General features: G+C 39.3%; 1 protein-coding gene across 1 annotated transcript in view; it reads right to left on the bottom strand.

The window, feature by feature from the left end:
• Positions 1-281: 281 nt before the first annotated feature.
• Lipa (lipase A, lysosomal acid type) overlaps positions 282-16,386 on the bottom strand; it is a 35,780-nt gene continuing 19,675 nt past the window's right edge. The window contains exons 5-10 of the mRNA XM_008837839.3: positions 15,704-15,813; positions 14,678-14,814; positions 8,403-8,549; positions 7,349-7,420; positions 1,990-2,061; positions 282-1,164 (exon numbers count right to left, since the gene is read on the bottom strand). Of these exons, the coding sequence (XP_008836061.1) occupies positions 931-1,164; positions 1,990-2,061; positions 7,349-7,420; positions 8,403-8,549; positions 14,678-14,814; positions 15,704-15,813 (772 nt within the window). The 3' untranslated portion in view covers positions 282-930. The remainder of the gene's footprint in view (positions 1,165-1,989; positions 2,062-7,348; positions 7,421-8,402; positions 8,550-14,677; positions 14,815-15,703; positions 15,814-16,386) is intronic.

The following is a 16,386-nucleotide window of genomic DNA, read 5'->3' as shown; positions in this document are numbered from 1 at the left end:
TTTTATGTGTATGACTGTGCATGTATGTAAGTATACTCACATTGTGCAATGCCTGCAGAGACCAGAAAATGGTGTCAGATCACCTAGAACTGGAGTTATGGATGATTATTAGCTGCCATATAGGTGCTGGGAATCTAACCCAGGACCTCTGCAAGAACAGCCAGTGCTCTTAATCACTGAGCCAACTCTCCAGCCCTACTGACATATCTTTTAATCAACTAACAATAGCTTAAAATTTTCTATATGTATTCTTCTTTTTCTCTTCTTTTTTGGCAATAGAGTAGATTTTAAATTGTGAAGAGGGGCTGGGAAGATGGAGAAAGTGCTTGCTACACAAGCATGACTACCTGAGTTAGGCTCCCTGGAACCTAGGTGAGAAAAGCTGGGCAGAGCAGCATACATCTGTAAACTGAACACTGGTGGGGATTAGAGGGATGGGAGGTGGAGACAGCCAGATCCTGGGGCTCATTGGTCAGCCAGTCTAGTTGAGATGGTGAGTTCCAGGTTCAGTAAGAGTCATGTCTCAAAATATAATATGGGAAGTGACTGAGGACAACATTATGATGTCAGTCTCTGACCGTCACACACTCCAGCTTGGGCCAGTGCATAGAATACACATATGCATACAACATACACACCAAAACAATTGCAATAAGTAAAAAAATATGATTATAATGACATTTTCACAAATCAACCATTTTTTTCAAAGACTTAAAAATAGACACTAGTTGAGACACTAGCTTGTTAGTCACAATTAAACATAAGATTGCCAATGTTTCTAATCCTAACTAGAGCGCACTGGGAATCTTCAAAGTCACCATTTTCTTACATGTAAAAATACAAATGATCTAGGAAAGGAAAACAAATGTTTTAGAGAAATTAAACATTTTTTTCTGCAGGACTCAACAGTATCTATCCCAAGTCTGGCTTTCACTGGTATTTCCTCATTAAACTGATAATTTCATTATACATTCTCCAGGGGGCATCCAAACCCCAGAGAAAATCCAAATGTTCCCACTCAGGAATACGCTTGTGGTACACCAAATTAGGGATCTGAGTCAGTAAGATATTGATGTCATTGGCGTCTGCCAGTGAGTCCTGATCCCCGCTCCACAATGCAGTGGGTACAGGCATGTCTTTTACGTTGTACATGGGAGGGTAACTCTACAATAAAAAAGAACCATAGAAAGTTTAGTTGTGATTGTTATCAAAATTTTTTAAATTGCAATAAATGCAATCACCCTTTTAATACAAATATATTAAGAAGTCTGACTTGAGACTAAGAAACCAAGTTTTATGAATCACTTTCAGCATGTTTTGTAGCCATTTCAAGGAAAGAATGTGAGTGGGGAGCTGCTCCCCTCACAGGAGACTGCACTGGTAAGGCCCATCCAATCCTCAATGAGTGGACACTGTTATCCACAAATGTGGATGCCAGGCAGTAGACCAGCTGGGCAGTAGGGATTTTGGGGTCAGATCTTCAAGCTTTCTCCCCCTGGGTGCAAGAAAGCCCTAGAAATCCTCTAAGCCTCAGTTTCCTCATCTGTAAGCCAAAGATAGCTATGCTGATATCACAGGGATATTGTGAGAATTAAGAAAGACATTGAGTACCTCACAGCAGCATACTCAGTGCTCAAAAACTGGAAATTGTGTTTGTACAGAGAAGACAAGGCTTACGCCATATAATATGGCCAAGGCCTCACTGCCAGCAAGCAGGCATCAGACCCAGAACTCCCTGATTCTAAAATGTGTGTTTATGACCACTCTGAGCCATACACAGCCAGAGAAAGGACATGGAGAGGAGACCCAGTCAATAATACCAATGGCAGACCTGGAAGGTTCTGGAGTCAGCCGAGGGAAAACATCCTGCGTAGGCAACTCTGCCAAGAACACCCCCAGCAGCTGAGTCCAGCTGAGTTCTGGAAACCTAGGCTGGCTTCCTTGCTGGGTTTTCAGAGCCCATTTTAATTAAAAGACTGAAAGCTTTACCTGGTTGTAATGAAAATAATTCTTATCACTGCTTCCCCAGTCAAAGGCTTGGAACGTATGGTGTTTAACAACCTTAAAAAAGAGAAAAGAAAAAAGCGAAAAAGAAAGTCTCAGATAATATCACAGGCTGCTAGAGTCAACCAGGTTCTCAGAAATCAGTATTATACCGAAATCCAGCTTTACCCTTCATTTCCAAATCACTTCTTAAAATAAAGATGCGCTCTGCTGTCCTTTACTACGTGACTCAATTTCTGACTGAACGAGTGGGAAAATGGCACTTCTGCAGGACTCCAGAAGGGAGCTACACAACAATCACACTGGACCCAGTTACTCCTATGAGATGAACTTCATCTGCATGAACATTTTCCACTAAAATTTGTATCTTAAGCTTTTTCAAAGAGTTAGTAATTTTTTTCTTTTTGAAATAATATTTCATTGATTTGTTGAGAATTTCATACATCATTTGATTTTATATTCAAACCCCTCCCTATCTCCTCCCTGAGTCACACCACCTGACCTTCCTCTCCCCTTTATGTCCTCTATTTAAGGAGTTAGTAATTTTCTTAGAAACGCTCATGCATAATGACATTTCAGGCAATGACTATGTATGACAGTTCCACAAGACTGTATCACCAAGTGACATCATAACCATTATAGTTTGAGTAAGTATGGTTTATGATGCTCACCCAATGATGAAATTACTTACTGACACATTTCCCAAAGCGCATGTCTGACTGTACATGTATATGATTATGTTTTCTATCTCTCCTACTTATCTAGTTATATTATTTGTTCATATTTTCATGTGTATACATGTGTACGTGTGCCAGTGAGCATGCATGTGTTTTTATGGGGAGGCCAGCGGTTGATGCTGAATGTCTTCCTCAATCTCTCTCCACTTTAGTTTTTGGGTCTTTCTGAACCTGGAACTCACTGACTGGCTAGACTGGGTGGACCACAAGCCCCAGGGATCTTTGTGTATCCACTTCCCCAGTGCTGGGATTGTAGGTGCACTCTGCTGAACACAGATTTTTTTTTTTTACGTAGAAGCCAGAAATGGAACTCAAGTTCTCATATTTGCAGAGCAGGCACTTTTCCAACTGAGCTGTCTGCCCATCCTTACTTACTCATATTTTCTTGATTTTATTGAATACTTTTTCTTGGGATCTAATATAGAGATACTAAACTCTTTATGGAAACAGTTCTAACTAGTTAGGGATGCTTTGGCTATGAAATGATACTGAATATGAAATTTAAATGTATACATATTCAGAAGAATATGATATAAAGATATTAACAAAAACTCATTTACTTGTAAACTTTCAAATAATACAAATTTGCATTTCCTCTACACCTACAAATTAAAATGAATTAAACCCAAAGTTGGCAAGCCAAAAGAATTGGAAACTCTACGTTTTGGCCACATGGTGGAGCCTGGCTAAAACAAAAAATTACCCAGACATTCTTTCTCAGAAACACTTTTGTACAGTTTCAGTTCTCAGTCATGTAACACTGCCAGTTGATGTAACAAAATACAACATGAGAGCAGATACACCAGGGAACTGAACATCATAGAAATGTTTAGCATCCAATTTTGCCATTGAAAACGACAAATATTAAATACTTGTAGCATATTTAACACATGGATTTACAGAACTTGTGAGTACATCCCTTCCCTATCTCTAACTGCCAGTGGCCCCACTGCAGCCTATCTGCCCTGCCATGCAGACCTCAGTTTACCACTTCCTCTCATGTGTATAAAGCCCCAAGAATGCGCATGGAATACAGGAAAATCCTGCCTGTCATGCACAGAATCCCTTAATTAGCACTTCAAGTTGCCCACACTGTTTTAAAAAAAAAAAATCAAATGAATTTTTTAAACAAAAAGCACTAAGTTTCAAACAGTAGAGAACAGAAGAATGACCTGAGGTACTTATTATTAGGCAAGTCCCAGAGACACATACTTGGAATTCAGATTCTAGACAGATCTCGGATAGGCCCGGGAATCTATATTTGTACCAGCATCCTAAGTAGTAGTGACTCATACTGGAAAGCTGTGTGAGGACACACCTTCTTCCAACAGGAACAAGTAACTGGGCTGTGGGTGGGCTGGGGAGGGGATAGTGACAATAGGTTTGGCGTGGGAGATGGTTCATCTTAATTGTCAGGTTTGGTTTAGGGGGGTTTATGGTTAATATTTACTGCATTGTCCACCTGACTTGATTTAGAATTAACTAGGAGATACTTCCGGGAATGTATATGAGGGCATTTCCAAAGAGGATTAACTGAGGATGAAAGATTCACTCTAGATGTGGATGGTAGCATCCCATGGACTGGGATCCTGGACTGAATAAAAATGTAAAATGGAGTGAGCAAGCTGAGCATGAGCATTCCTCTCTTTCTGCTTCCTGAGCCAAACTGACAGCAGGCTCCACAGTGGTCTCAAGAGACCAGAGGGAGCACAGTAAGAGAGGACTAGAAAACTGCTGCACAAAGCAGCTTGTGTAGTGACAGAAGGAAGTCACAGTGAGCAGAAGGGCAAAGGGCACAGTGCCTCCTGCACTGAGTCTGGGCTTTGGAAATGCTCAGGAGGCACATTGCATTGTGGTTAGAGCCTAAAACCACAAGGACGCAAGTGGGCCAGAAAGCAGTGCTGTGGCTGTCAGCCTGCAGCCTTTGACCTTGGCCAGATGCTTGATAAAAGGGGCTGGAATGAAAGCAGATGCTTTGCTTACAGCCAGTTCAGTTGCTATACCCTACCTAGTACCCAGTGGAGGCCTGGGAAACAGAGGAAGACGCAAGACCATTCTGTGATGATGAAATAGCATGGTTTCAGCATGCCCAAGGGCCCCTGAAAAGCCAAGTCCCAGTGCTTACTTGTGCTTTGCTGAGGCATTCAGGCATCTCTAGGAATGCACTAACTGCTGAGGTAACAGAAATGGGCCTTTAGAGACATGTTCATTAGATAGAGAGGTAAAATGTTTACGTGTGCAGGGGCATTTTGGTATCAGAGCATATAAAAAAACAAATGATTATAAACAGAAATGCACTTGAGAAAACAGCAGGGACCTGAAAGGTGAGTATTTATGAATTTGAGTGTTTTTCAAGGTCTAGAGCATTGTTTAAAGTGTGTCCTGCTAGCATGTCATGAACAACTTGCGTTCTGGAACTCCCGTTCTAAGCTGCAGCAAGCTCTGCTGTTTAATTAGTCAGTCAGCTTTCTTGGTGCTACAATAACCTAAAAGCCTCAGGCCAAGACCTGGCTCCTTAAAGAGAAGCCCAAGGAGCCTAGAGAGATAATTCAGCTATTAAGAGCACTGACTGCTCTCGCAGAGGACCCAGCATCCACATGGAGGCTCACAAGCCTCCCTAACTCAGTTCCAGAGTATCTGATGTGCTCTTCTGACCTCCATGGGCATTGCATGACATGGGTGTCCTTATATGCATGCTTGCAAAACACACACATAAAATAAAAATAAATAAATTGAAAAAATGTTCTGAAAAAAAAAAAAGAGAACCTTGAAGGAAGGCAGGTCACATCAAGCATTTAATAGCACACTTTGACAGACAGGCTCTGTGGAAGGAAACAAAGTTATCAGTGACACCAGATCAGTGACTTCCAAACCTGGTTGGGTGGAAGAATCTGATAGGCAGATTTTTAAAGAAACAGATCCTTAGGAATAAAAAGGACTAAACTACTGATAAACTCAATGCGGTTAATTTCAAAATAATTATGTTGAGAAAATTAACCTGACAAAACCAAACAAATATATACTATATGACTCTACTTATGCAAACTCTAGAAAATACAAAGCAAATTACAGTGGCAGAAAGGAGATCAGTTGTTGCGGGGGGTGGGGGGGTACTACTCAAGGCCATGAGGGAACCTTTGGAGGTGGCATGTGTGTTCCTATTGTACTTAAGACAATAGTTTTTCAGGTACATTCTTATGCCAGAATGTATTGGCCTGTACAATGTAAATGCCACTATGTCACTTATACCTCGACAAAGAGGCAAAATTTAAAAATTAAAAAAAAAAAAAAAATACAGATTTTCCAGTCCAAATGAATTACAGTCTTTGGGGACAGAGTAGTCTTTGTTTTTATTTTTTCAAGTTTTTTGTTATTGTCATATGAGTATATAATGTGTTGGGTGGCACACACATGGTGTGACATGACTGTGGATATCAGAAGACAACTTTGTGGATTCGGTTCTCTACTTTTATATGGGTTCTGGGGATCAGATTCTGGTTGCCTGGCTTGCGCATCAATACTTTACCAGCTGAGCCATCTGACTGACCCATAATCTTCATTTCTGACAGCCTGTGTTTATAGGCACTTCTGCTATTTTCCCATTGCTATTTTAAGCATCAGCTTATAAAAAAGTGGAATTTTAAAGGAATGCAGTGGTTTTGATGCAAGCAGTGCATGTCCAATACTTGGAAAGTATCCAAGATATCTCTATACATCTTGGTTTGAAGCTTAAACAGTAAACTATTTCATATTTAAGATAGGTTAGCTGGAAAAAGAAAGAGTTCTAAAAAATATGCCCTGAGATGGAAATACATCACTCCAAGATGGTCATATGGAAAAAGGAAATCGAGTTGTAAGTAGTTAGTGGGAGAAGGGTAATCCACTTCTATCCTAACTGTTCTACCTATAACTGCTCCTTTTTGATGTGCAGCAGGGGGCAGAAAGAAGATGGAGACACTTCATCTCTCTGAATACGCATTTACTATCTCTGTGGGGGTTACTAGAACAATTTTACTTTCATTTTAAGATAATTTTCCTGCATGTGAACTAAGTTTTCTACATTGGGCATATATTACTTATAAACTAAAATGATCAGAATTCTATTTTAAAACTCAGTAGCTCCCATTATTGCACATGATTTCTTGGGTTCTGGTTTATCCACTGATGGTCCAGGCGCTTGTGTTCATAAGTTACTGCTGAAATGGCAGCTTCGATCACCAGCAAATCATATTTTATGAAACAAGACAGAAATAAAATAAATCTGGGACACACAAAAAAAATAGGTGGAGGGGAGGAAGGGAAGAGGAAAAGGACGAAGGGAGGGATATAGAAATCTGAGCTGGAAATCGAGGAGAAAGAAGGGGAAGGAAGGAAAAAGAAAATTTCAACCCTGACAACTGCCTGGTGAACCCATGACCAACACGGTGTACGTCATGGAAAGCTACAAAAGCAATCCAAATGCAGTGGCAAGGAACCACGTCTATGGGAACGAAACCAGATCAGGCCTTTTGTCTGTTAGGGAAAGATGTGCAGAAATGTGTTCCAGGAATATAAGGTTTTTCCAGCCAGACTTTACATGAGCCCCACTGTACCCCAGACATGCCTACCTGACCCCAGTGCAACATGTTTTGCACAGAAGTTCCTGCAGGACAGTGTGTTGCATACACATCGACTCTAGACTGCAAGATAAATATGAATTAGAGAATGGAAATGGCATTAAAGTGATATTAATAAACACATTTCCCCTTGGAAAAGCAAAAACTTATAAAGCCATAATCTCAAATATATGAGATCAGAACAGAAACACACCTGACTATGAATACAACCAATAAAGATACCCACATACACAGAATCCCTGTGAGGGAAACGCAGCTGTGGACTAGGTAAGTGCAAGGCTATTCAGGCTGCAACTGCAGGGTAATCTTTATGTTCTTCATATTTCCTGAATTTCCAAAATTTTAAAGATCATGTCTTTTTTCAGTCACGGAAGAGGAGGGGCAGACTCTAGTATTTTCAATTTGGAAACAATTAGGGGAGAATAGGCTCTCACTAGGTAAGTCAGACTTTCCCTGAACTCAAGATCTTCCTGCCTCAGCCCAGCAAGTAACTGGAGTTACAAGCATGCACCACCATGCTTGGCTTTACTCCAGAATTTAAAAAAAAAAAAAACTATTTTCAAAATTCAGCACTCTAAGATACAAATATGAATGTGTATAGAAACACAAACACAGCACATTGCAAGCCAAGGATTTATACTTTATAACAAAAATAAATATAGATGCTCATATGCACATAGCATATATCTATGTGTATGTGTGTGTGTATATATATATATATATGTAACTCAACAGTCCAGATTTAAACATGCATAGCATTTTTTAAAAGAAACACATTATTAGAATAAATATTATATAAATATTATGACTTGTGACAGATCCTCATATTGAAGTTTCCATGTATGTTCTGTGGAAGATGCTGACAAGAGCCAGCTGAGGGCAGCAGCAGATGGGGAGGCAAGCACGTGTTAACGCTGTTCCTGTGTCTCTTAAACGAAGACCTTAGAGTTCAGATGAGCCGTCTCTGCATCTCTCACACAAATAAGCACATCCACAAATAAGAACACTGAAAGTTTAAATCAAGTCTCAGTGTCAATATACATACCATATTTAAATTCCTCTCATTAAAGCCACATAAAAGAAAAAAGATATTTCCACAAAGCTCCTTCATAACGACATGGGTACAAATGTGAGTACTCAACCACTTCAGAACTGCATTCTCAGGAAAAAACTGTTTGTGTCCAAACATGTCCTACAAAATAAAGAAACCCAAGATCATGTCAGCATTTCACTCTAGTGGGAGGGCCTCTGTGGCCCACTGCACAAACACAGACATGGAAAATGTCTCCACAAGTGGCTACCAGCCAACATTCAAACCAAGAAATCTGTGCATGCTGAAATAGCAGCTTCAGATTGGAGACATGTACTTAAATCCCCCAAATGAAAACAGAGAGGCAGAAAATAAAATAGATTTATAGCATACTATTACAAAGGGAAATGGCCTTGACCATTTGTCCTAGGGCCACGTCCAGTTTTCTTGTCTTTGATGGAGTGAATCAGTGGGGACTTCTGAGAAGCAATTGAGACATGCTCACTATGTGTGTATCCATCTAATTAATATGGACCTAATCCAGCCCCTTGCTTGCTGTCTATTGCTTATTTGTTTGTTTGTTTGCTTTGAGACAGGGTCTTGCTATGTAGCTCAAGCTGGCCTCAAATTTGTGGGATTTCTGCTGCCTCAGTCTCCTGAGGACTGGGATTATAGGCATGAGTCGTTATGTGTGACTATTGCTTATTAAGAAATATTTTTACAGGGCTGGAGAGATAGCTCAGCAGTAAAGAACACTTGTTTTTCCAGATGACTTGTTTTTCCAAGGTCAATTCTCAGCATCCACATGGTGGCTAACAACCATCAGTAACTCCAGTTCCAGAGGATCTGACACCCTCTTCTGGCCTGTGTGGGAAATTGCACACACAGTGCACTTACATACATGCAGGCAAAACACTCATATACGTAAAATAAAAATAATAAATATCTTTAAAAAAAGAAAGATTTTTACTGTGTTAAAATACATAAAACTAATGATATATATCATTATTGTTTGAAAATTCATATATGCATTCAGTGTGTTTTGATCAAGTCCACCTCCCATCCTCACCGCTATTCCTTCCCAGCTTCATATTTTTTTTTTTTTTTTGTCTTTTTATTCACTGAGTCCACTCAGCACTGCCAATACGTTTATGGGCATAGGGCCTGGAACCTGGGTGGCCTCTCAGGAGCCACATCCTTTAGGAAAATGACCCTCCCTCAGTTCAGTGACAAGCACATTCACACTTATGTAATTATTAGAACTGTCAATCTTTACAACTCTTTCATTTGTACCCATTCAACATTTAATTATTCCTCACTTCCCCAGGCCCCAGCACCACATGTGGTTTTGCAAATTTTACTGGAACACAGCCACAGTGTCTGTTTTTGAGTTATCCCTGGTTGCTTTCACTATGCAACAGCACGCAAGAAAAAAAACACAGCAGAAACCATGTGGCCCACAAGGCCAAATACAGTTACTGTCTCGCTTTTTACAAAAGAAGCTTACCAATCCCTAGTCTACACTGTCCTTAACCAATAGTCACTGAATATGTGCTCAAGTATTATCAGGATAATCATTATGCTCTTTTTTAAAAAATGTATTATTTATTTATTTTTGCCATTATTATTTTATGTGTACAAGTGTTTTGCTTGCATGTGTGTAAATGCACCCATGCATGCAATGCCTGTGGAGGCCAGAAGAGGGCATTGGATCCCCCATGAACTGAAGTTACAGATAGTTGTCAGCTGCCATATGGGTGTTGGGAATCAAACCTGGGGCCTCTGCAAGAGCAGCCAGTATTCTTAAATCACCAAGCCATTCTCCAGCCCCACATTCTTTATTTTTAAAGATTTATTTTTATGTGTATGAGTATTTTCTCTGCATGTATGTAAATGTATCACATGCATTCAGTGCCCCTGGAGGCCAGAAGAGGGTGTTGCATCCCCTGGAACTGGAGTTACAGTCAGTTGTTAGTGGCCATGTGGATGCTGGGAACTCCAGCTGAATCCTTTGCAAGAGCAGCAAGTGATCTTAATGGCAGAACCATCTCTTCAAACCCCATACAGTTTCAAGGCAGATCATTATGTACCGTACAATAGGAAATGAGTCTTCCTTTTATGGAACTCACAACTGTTTCCTTATACTCTTGATCACATCCACCAGCTCTAGGGACAAGCGAGAATAGAAAACTCAGATATCTGCAGAGGAAATTTTACAAATGATGTTCCTCTTAAAAAGCAGATGTTTAAAGCCTCACCTTCTAGTATTTCAGAATGACCTTATTTAGAGTTGGGTCTTTTCAGAGGAATCAAGTGAAAAGAGATCAACTCTGTAGACCCTTGTGTGATCTGATAGGTGCCCCTATAAAAAGGGGAAATTTAGACATAAAGTCATGCATGCAAAGAGGAAATTTTACAAATGATGTTCCTCTTAAAAAGCAGATGTTTAAAGCCTCACCTTCTAGTATTTCAGAATGACCTTATTTAGAGTTGGGTCTTTTCAGAGGAATCAAGTGAAAAGAGATCAACTCTGTAGACCCTTCTGTGATCTGATAGGTGCCCCTATAAAAAGGGGAAATTTAGACATAAAGTCATGCATACAAAGAAAACACCAGCTGAAGATTGAGGCAGAGATTGGGAGGAAGTTTCCTCAAGCCGTGAAAGGCCAATGACCACTAGCAAACCACCAGTAGTGACTAGGCAGGCAACACATCTGGCTCTACAGCAAACTAATATAGGGAAGCATGTGAATGCAAATAAATAAAGCTGTACTGCAACACGTTTCCCTGCCTCTGAGTTGATATAGAGAGTAGCAAGAACCTTGGTAAAACTAAAAGTTTATGCTCAGCACAAGTGCTACATGTAAGTAGGACTTGTTCTGGCCTATCACTAAACCATAGAATGGTGAAGCGTAGCTTCCTTTTTTCATCCCCTTTAAAAGAAAATCAGCAGAACTGCAATGTAAATATCACTGTAGTTTAAATTTATGTCTTTAAATTATTATTAAATTTATAATCAGTCTTCTTTTCAAAAACAAATCAGTACTGGGGCTGGAGAGATGGCTCAGTGGTGAAGAGCACTGGCTGCTCTTGTAGAGGACCCAGGCTTGGTTCCCATCACCCACATGGTAACTACACCATTTGTAACTCCAGTTCTGGATCTGATGCCCTCTGACCTCCGTGGGCATGGCACAACATCGGCGCACCTACCTACATGCAAGCAATATGCTCATACAATAAAAAATAAAATAAATAATAAATAAAATATTTCTAAAAAATCAATACTAAAAACAGACATCAGGTCTCCCTAAATGTCCTTCTCTAGAACAACCACACAAGAATTTGCTGAGGACCAGAAAATGAATTCCACATGGGGAGAAGGTCACAAGTCAGTTCTTTAACAGCTCCTGGTTAGTATCTACAAATTGGTAATCTCTAACAACTGCATAGATTTTTGAAGTTCTCTACAGAACACAAGTTTACAGGATGATATATCACTGGTCTAAAGTGCAATCTGACTTTCCTTTGGGCTGATGAAGGATTTGAAGTTAACATAGTACTTCAGAATTATGATCCAACTAGCATTGTGGCAAACACTGACAGCCACACCCATATATGCAGTATATACAAACAAAGGAAGATTTTCCTTAGACATTTGTAGGCCTGAACATAGTAACTTTGAGACATTTACAATGCATACTTTTTATTTGTAAAGGATTAGATCAGAATACTTTAGTTCCACAAAAGTAACCTGTACTTTTCAGAGCAACTCTTTCAAAGATTTTAGGAATATTTATTCATTCATTTTTTCCACTTTCTCAGTGTATCCCAGGAAACACTATAGTCTGAAATAGTGGTTCCCAATTGCCAGGCCCATAGTATTTCTCAGAAATCACAGACAATGTTTTGTGAAAACATAGATTCCTGTTCCTACTCCAGATTTCACAAAACTGTTTTCAAAGTGGGATGGGAGGAGGTGTGGGCTTCATAGTTTACAAAGTTACTGATTTATAATCTCTAAGGAATAGTTAAATTAAAAACATAGTTTCAAAGCTTTTAAATTCAATCTCCAAGGATTAAATTAAAAGCATGCATTCCTATGACAGCTGTTGCACTCTCCTGTACCCCTTGTGGGTATTCCCCTAAAAGGGCAAAAGGATGCAGCAACAGCACATTAACCACAACCTGAATGTCTCTCACAGTTGTCTAGCTAATTAGATATCAGTCCTTATAACCAAAAGCTTACTATGCAGCCATTAACAAGAAAATCAATTATCAGGGTAGCTCTTCAAGAGCAAATATACGATCTGCAGAACCAGCTATAGAGTTGGATACATCTGCATTAAAACGAAGCAATATATTTCATCTCTCTTGGTACATCTCTATGTGTGTGTAAATTCATACATCAGGTCTAAAAGGAAAGACCCCAAACTGAGCAGTGTGCTTAATTCTAAGGATGGCTTAAGGGAGGAGATAAAACAGTTGAGAAGTATTTCTATTACTGTTTGTAGTGCAAATCAATTATTTTATTAATGAAGACATTAAACACAAAGTTTTATCTGCATATTTATTCGTGCAATGAGTTCTTACCATAGGAGTCTGGCTAGATAACTCTAATTCTTTAAAATCAAAAACTTTCTAGGGTAGCAGTTAAGAAGACAATAAAATATAATAACATTACAGCTCTCCTATTTTATATTTGGTGTCAGGTTTTTAAATCAGTCTATATTTCCCATGAAAGACTTTGAAATGGCCTGCAAGCTATGTTATAACTAATTTTAAGTAGGGTTATGAGTCACTTAAAAGGAGGAATAAAAAGTAAGTCCTCAAGCAAGTCCATCACTGTGCAACTGTCACAGAGTGTATCCTTACACATATGCTATTGGGTCATTCACTTGACGTGGCCTCTTGATGCGGTCAAGCGATGTGAACATGAGATGTGGGAAGCTGCTGCTGGTACTGCACCTCATATTCCTTTAGAATACGCTTTTTCTAAGAGTTGAAGGAAGATATGTGAAAATAATTATTAAAAGTATAGTAAATACATAAACAAGGGACAATTATTAAGTGTTAAGCTGTTCTATTCTCCTTTTTATTGTTATGATAAGACACTCTGACCAAAAGCAACTTAGGGGAGGAAGAGTTTATTTGGCCTATACTTCCAGGTCACAGTCCATCACTGAGAGAAGCCAGGGCAGAAACCCAAAGCAGGAACCTGAAAGCAGGAATCATGGAGGAACACTGCTAGTTGGTGTGCTTGCAAGCAGATTAGGTAGCTTTCTTATACAGGCCAGGACCAAATGCGAAGGGGATGGAACCACCCACGGTAGGCTGGGCCTTCCTGTATCAATGAATAATCAGGACAGTCTGCCACAGGCATGCCCACAGGCCAATCTGATTTACAAAATTCCTCAGTCAAGACTTTCTTCCCAGATGACTCTAGGCCGTGTCAAATTGACAGCTGAAGCTAACTGTGACATACATACTATGCATAATTTTATGCCTTATGCTTTTGTATGACTATCAGTCACAGTAGATTTGTATAAACTAACATCACCACAGACATGTGAATTGTAGGTTTAAATGTGATACCACTAGTTGATAGGAAGTTTTCAGCTCTACTATAATCTGATGAGACCACAATCCAGTATATGATCCCTCATTGACAAAAACCTGTTATAAAGCACATGACCGTATATATTGCTGAACTGGATTTTGTATATATCTGTGTGTAAATATATAAAATCTATAATGCAGGAATAATGGACCATTTGGCTCCAATGGGCTTCTTCTTACAAGTGCTGTTTCCTCTTTGAATACAGCTTAGAGCTGTACAGCTTTAGGGCTAAGTACTGCTATGTTTCAGGGTCATATGATAAAAAATAGTAAACTAATGTCTTAGATCATATTCCATGTGATTAGGAAAAAGACAGGAATAGCACATTTCTAGCCTCCCATCTCCTGCCTACTCCTGTGCACCTGCTTGCCTTGTGAACAAAAAGCAACTCTGAGGATGTCTGAGTTACTTTTATGCAGACTTTCTTGCGTCCTTTTGCATGGTGGGTAGAGGAATGGACTAACACTTTAACTATGAATACATGTGCTGCATGCACAGTTAATAATATGGTTCCCTGGGCTCCCTGGCATGGGAAGGAAAGGTGAAGACAAGCTACTCAGTGCTCCAGGAATAGCGCCCACAGAGGACATCACAGATTATTCTCAGATGACTGATTATTCAGCTCAGAAGAGGACATTTGTGGAGAATGGAGAGAGGTTAGAGAACACAAGTACCTCAAGGAGAAGATCTGGCAACCGTCCTAATTTGGCCAGAGGGCTCGAAGCAAAATCAAGCGACAACACAGGAGCCATAGCGAAAAACATTTTAATCTTCTTGGCCAGCTCAGGAATCTGTGAAAATGCTATAAAACCTGTGGGGCAAAAGAAAGTCGGAAGAATTATATTTTCTAAGACATCCTTCTCAGAAAACACAAGAAAGGTCATCCAGAATGCTCTACAGGGGAAGTCCAAGAACCACCAAGCAACACCATCCTTGGAGGTTAAACACTTGGAAAAGTTCTTCACACAAACATTGAATTTTGGTTACACTAGTAAACAAAGTATTTGCTAAGTGCTTGTTCTTTTAAAAAAATATTTATTTTTGGTGGTGCTAGGGATTAAACCATAGACGTTGTACATGCTACGCAAGCATGCTACCACTGAGCTGCAGCCCCAGCCTGGTACATAACATTTAAAGCATATTTTATTATTGCCTTTTAAAGATTTCTAACCTTAGAAAACAGCCTTTTTTCTACCCTTTCACATCCCTATATTGCTTAACTTGGAAAATACATAACAGGATGTAGTCACATTAATTCTTTCAATTTTAAGATATTTAACAATTTAAGCTAAAGTCTGAATTTCTAGGGGCTGGAGAGATGGCTCAGTGGTAGGAGTACTGGCTGCTCTGGCAGAGGACCTGAGTGCAGTTCACAGTAACCACATGGCAACTAACAACCATCCGTAACTCCAGTTCCAAGGGATCTGATGCCCTCTTCTTACCTCTGCATTGCATGACATGGGTGCAGTTACATACATGCAGGCAATACACTCATACACATAAGAAATAAAAATAATAAATAAAATATTTACTAATGAGTTTCTACAGATAACTAATGAAAATTCTTTGCCTTTTCTTTCTTAATTTCTACCTGGAATTAAAAAAAAAAACAAAAAACAAAAAACAGTGTTTGAACTAACATCACTTTTGTGTTTCACTTAAAAAAATACCATCTTTTTCCATCATTATTACATACATACCTATGGTGGTGCCTTGAGAATGAGCCATGTAATACACTTGTTCTTGGCCAGTCTTATTCAGAATGTAGTTAATTGAAGCAGGTAAGTCATAGTTTGCCATCTCATCAAAACTATAATCCAAAAAAGGACTTTAATTGAAATAGCACATAGGGTAGAGCTTAGAGTGGCACACAGACACTTAGTATGAGGCATGAGGTATTCACACTGAAGCAGCCATAAACCAGCACTGAACTTGGGACACTAGACTTTCTAGGAACACAGAAGTGTTCCTATATTCCCTTCCAGTGTACCTCCTGAAGGGAATGTCCCTAATTCTTCACACTATAAATTAGCATGATTCATTTTAGAAATTTTCTCTAAATGGAATGATACAACATATCTTCTTTCATACCTGGCTTTTTCCATGTTGATACATGAAATTATAGCCATTTAATCTCATTTTATTATGTAAATATCTCACACTTTAGTCATTATATTTACTGTTTACATGCAGTTGAGTATTCATTATTGCAAACAGTGTGACAATAAACTCATGCTGATAAGTGCCTTTTGGCAAAAGCTCTTATTCTTGTGATTCATGACCTTAGAGGGACTTTAGTTTTGTGAATGGGATGGAAGCCTGGAAGCATTCAGAATGCCTTTTCTAATACTCTAATACCTGATATACCAAGATATAGTCCTTA

The sequence above is a fragment of the Nannospalax galili genome, unplaced genomic scaffold (assembly GCF_000622305.1).
Source record: "Nannospalax galili isolate Female #2095 unplaced genomic scaffold, S.galili_v1.0 scaffold498, whole genome shotgun sequence".
In the NCBI taxonomy this organism is placed as follows: Eukaryota; Metazoa; Chordata; class Mammalia; order Rodentia; family Spalacidae; genus Nannospalax; species Nannospalax galili.
This window is presented reverse-complemented; position numbering and strand designations above follow the sequence as displayed.